At 31.9% G+C, this 4,353-nt stretch overlaps 1 protein-coding gene across 1 annotated transcript; it reads right to left on the bottom strand.

The window, feature by feature from the left end:
* Window positions 1-1,777: 1,777 nt before the first annotated feature.
* Window positions 1,778-3,175, bottom strand: LOC112526131. The gene has a single exon (XM_025136524.1). The coding sequence runs from the start codon at window positions 2,842-2,844 to the stop codon at window positions 2,065-2,067; it is 780 nt and encodes a 259-aa protein (XP_024992292.1). The 5' UTR covers window positions 2,845-3,175; the 3' UTR covers window positions 1,778-2,064.
* Between the last annotated feature and the right edge of the window lie 1,178 nt (window positions 3,176-4,353).

The following is a 4,353-nucleotide window of genomic DNA, read 5'->3' as shown; positions in this document are numbered from 1 at the left end:
TAAATTAAATTATAATATAAAAATTGAATTAAAATATTACACAAAAAATAGGAATTTTAAATAATTAATTTCATACTAATATCGATATATATATATATTTTTGTCAAATTTTTATGATATCTTCAAATTTATATTTTATTCAAAAATAAAAATATCATCGTTTTTTTCAAAATCACATAAGACCATACCTATAACATTGTTTGAGATAAAAAATAAAATGAAATATTAAAATCAAAGATATATCTCGCTGTATTGTGCGAGTACCCTTCTAGTTTAATATAAATGGTTCCTCTTTTCTTTTTAGTTTTATAACTTTATATGAATTTAAATTGTTGTCTGAGATTATTCAAAACAATAACCCACACAAATATGTATGCATATATCGTGTTGGAAAACATTAGCATCACACTTTACGTAATTTAGAACCTTGAAAAATACCAAACGAATTACAAAATTCATGGAAAAATAAGAAAAAATTATGTTCACATAATTGTTTGGCTAATAAAAATAATTTAATGATATTTTTATCGTTAATAAAAGAAATCAACCGCCGAACTACAGCCTCAATTTGTAAAAGATACAATAGCCAATGGTACCAAACTTCCATTTTTGGGAGCCATCTCAGGCCTCATATTCGTTGTCCTTCCCGATGATGAAGGCTCGTCGATCCTAACCACTTCATTCGTTTTGGGTGAACCATATGCATGGCTATGTCAAACATACAAACAATTTCTAACCTCTCTGCCTTTATTTCTTTATTGAGTAAACTCTCCTTGTGGTTTGTGAAACCATTTTCATCTCTGTGATTTGTTATCATTTTTTGATAAACCAAAAAAGAAAAATAATAAATTACAATATATTTAATAAAATAAAAAAAAAACTAAATACCCCTATGTTTACTCTCACGGATGAAAATAGTCATAACAATGAAAATTGAAATTTTAAAACCGATGGGACGGAAATCACAATCTTTTTCAAACATCAAGAGTGAGATTTTTTTTGGTTTTGTTTTAAATGATTAATCCCTGGACATTATTTTTTGAACAAATAGAAATTTTAAAAATTTGGTTAATGTAGAAAAAAAGAAAATTAACTCAGTTTCATCGTTCATAACCCAACGTCATCCAAGCCTCTTGCATCCAATGACATGACTCCCCCCTTCTTCACCTATCGTCCGTTCTCTATACCAACCATTGCCCTTGTTGCCTCTCTCATTGATCTTGTTTTTTCTTAATTTATTTTTTGATTCTCCCTCAGTTACAATATAATTTTAATGGAGTATGTATAAGCCAAATCAAAAGAGAAGGGTGATTAGAAAAAAGATAAAAAGAAAGATCGATAACAAGGACATAAGGACGATGATGGAACCTGAACACCGTTGGATACAAGGGATATTTATGATATGAGATTAAATATAGTAAAATTGATTTAAGTTTTTTACGTTCTTTAAAACGTACTAACCGGTTATTAGTAGTTTTTTTATGATTAAAAACATGTACTTAACCAATTTCTGACATATCAATCGTTTATTTACTAAAAAATGTTTAAAGACAACTCATTTAAAATGAGTAAATTTAGTTGTTTATTGATTAATTAAAATGAGAAGTCATTTTATTTGAGATTTGTTACGTTGTCGATATTGTTATTGCATCATAACAAATAACATATTAACCATTTGCAATTTTTATTGCTATTATCGATAAATTTCCTCTTCAAAAGAGATCACACAACCATTAATTCCTTAATACAAAAATAAAATAATTCCACCATAACATTTGATATGAATATTTAAGATCGTTATAAGAAAATTCATTACAAATTGAAAATCAGTCTTTGTGCACTGCCAAGGGAAAAAACTCAGGCAGAGATTCACAAATTACAAGAAAATACAAGAACAAGAACGAGAACCCTAATCCAACACCTTTTTTTTATAATTTAGAAAAAGGATAAAAGATGAAGAGGAAAAAAGCATCAAATAAAGCTTTTTATTCCCTTCTTTTTATGTAACTACAGTGGCATGCATAAAGCAACATAGCCTATGTAATAAGACACAGCTAGATCAAATCACCTGAGACGGAGAAGTCGTCGGAGACTATCAGTTGCTCCGGCATCGATGCTAGGTGCTTCTATGGCCGCCTCGGCTTTGCAACTGAGCTTTGGCCTGAGTGAAAAAGTAGGCAAAGGCAAGCTGCTCGGCGGTGGAGAAGGAGTAAACACAACAGAACCTGAAAACTTGTCAACAGAAACAATATCACAGGAATCGTTAGGCGCTGAAGAAAAAGCCCTAGAAATAACAGCCTTCGGAAGATCCTTCGGATCCGGTCCCATCAGCTGGTTAACCGATGCTTCCGTTGAACATTTTTTCGCTTCCTTCTTCCCCGTTGTCGGAGGAGGAAGTAGATCCCCTTCCTCTTTCTTCGAATCCTTCTTTTGATTTTTCGATTTTTTGGGCGTGAGAGAATGGTCTCGCACTCGATTCTTCACACTTTTGTTGATTCGAGGAGACGATAACCGAATATTATTGTGAGAAGTGCTGTTAGTACGAGAGATGTTCATATTCTGATGATTTAGCGGCATTGGAATCGGAAGAGGAAGAAGAGGTGGCTGTTGACGGTTGTGCTGGAGATTCTGCTGTGCACGGAAAACCGAAACGCCAGGGGGATACGAATGAGAGAGATGCGCCGGAGGCATGGACAATAAACCGCCTCCGCCACAGTGACCGCCGGCCAAAAAAGTCGCCAAAAACAAATTATCAGATGGATGAGAAAACAAAGCACGGTTAGCACCGAAATTCCTCTTGGAATTTCCGATCCGGGGGTTATAATCACCGGTTGAGTTCATCATAACTGCTTCCGTTACCAAAACTCGATTAATCAAATAAAAGTTCACAGATTACGAGAAATCAGAAAATTACGAGAAGAAGTCGCGATTGATCTCTAATAAACACGGATCAAAATCTCAGAAATTGGTAGAAATTTTTACAGAAAACTAATATACCCGAATCTTACTAAAAGCATATACGTATATATAAATAATATAATAGGAATTAAGGAAACAAAAACTAACTAATACTGATTAGATGAATCCCCGTTAAATCATGAAGAAATTGGGGATCTGGAGAGGGAAGAACACCCAAGATGAAGATGGGGTTTTTTGTCAGTTTTTATAAAAAGACGGTTCGCTTCGGTGGATGATTCACTCCAATGCCAGCCCAAGGGATCTTTAAATAGACCACCAAGTCTCCAACGGCTACTTCTATTTTTATTATTTAATTGTTTATTAGTAAGAAAAAACAAAATAACTTTCGCATGTAACGTAATTGTCCCCTTTCAATTTCTATGATTAAACATAAAACTAAAATATATTCACCTCTCAAAATAAAAATTACAGTAAACTATAGTTTAGTCACTATTAGGTAACGTTTACCAAACGCTTACCCGGGTAGGCGCTTACCAAATCATTTTATTTTACTGGATAAATATGACAAGGACTAAAAATCTTACCCGGTAAGAGCGAAGACAATAATCGAGAGTTTTACACGGTAAATGAAGGCGAAGACTCTTACCATAGTTAACACTTACTGGGATAAATTGTTGCATACGATGCGTTTTAATGAATAATATCTTACCCAGTAAATAAGCGATAGTGTTGAATTTTACCAGTAAGTGCTTACCGGGTAAGTGTTTAGGTAAACGGTCCCTTAGTTCCAAAAACTAACATTTTTTTGTGTTTGCATTTTTTAAATAATAAGATGGTTGTTGTTTGTAAAAACGTCTGGATTTGATCATTTTCTGTTAAAAAATTATGTTAAATAAGAAATATTTTCGTCCGTTTTTCGATTTCTTTGTCTTTTATTAAATCAAAATTGATTTTTTGTGATTTTGGTTAATGCGGTTTTTTAATGGGTAAAAGAAAAACAAATCGATAAAAGGATGAAAATGTCCTGTTTTAACGAAATTTTTACGATCGTTAGAGGTAGGAATCAAATATGGAAACACGATAGCCATGTTGTAGTTTCAAAATTATAGGGATGAAAAGTGTTACTTTTAACAAACAATAGGGACCAAATTTATAATTTACTATAAAAGCTAATATGAAATTTGTATTTACGTAGATATTAAACTACACTAATATTTATTCTCAAAATGTTACCGGACATAATGACTTTTTCTAAACCTATAACATAAATAGTTATAGAATATACTGATTATTAGTAATGATGTATTTTAAATGTTTAACCAACAATTTAATATATTTGATTTTTTTATATGAAGAAACTTTTAAACTCGTCTGTGAAACGTAAAAACTATATGAATGATCACTAAAGTTTCTAATCAGGTTTGAAAATGATCT

Source organism: Cynara cardunculus (assembly GCF_001531365.2).
Source record: "Cynara cardunculus var. scolymus isolate 2C chromosome LG 13, CcrdV1, whole genome shotgun sequence".
Taxonomy (NCBI): domain Eukaryota; kingdom Viridiplantae; phylum Streptophyta; class Magnoliopsida; order Asterales; family Asteraceae; genus Cynara; species Cynara cardunculus.
This window is presented reverse-complemented; position numbering and strand designations above follow the sequence as displayed.

Bases quoted from the DNA above. Each gene is read 5' to 3' on its own strand.
- LOC112526131 (XM_025136524.1), bottom strand. From the start codon at position 2,844: ATGATGAACTCAACCGGTGATTATAACCCCCGGATCGGAAATTCCAAG.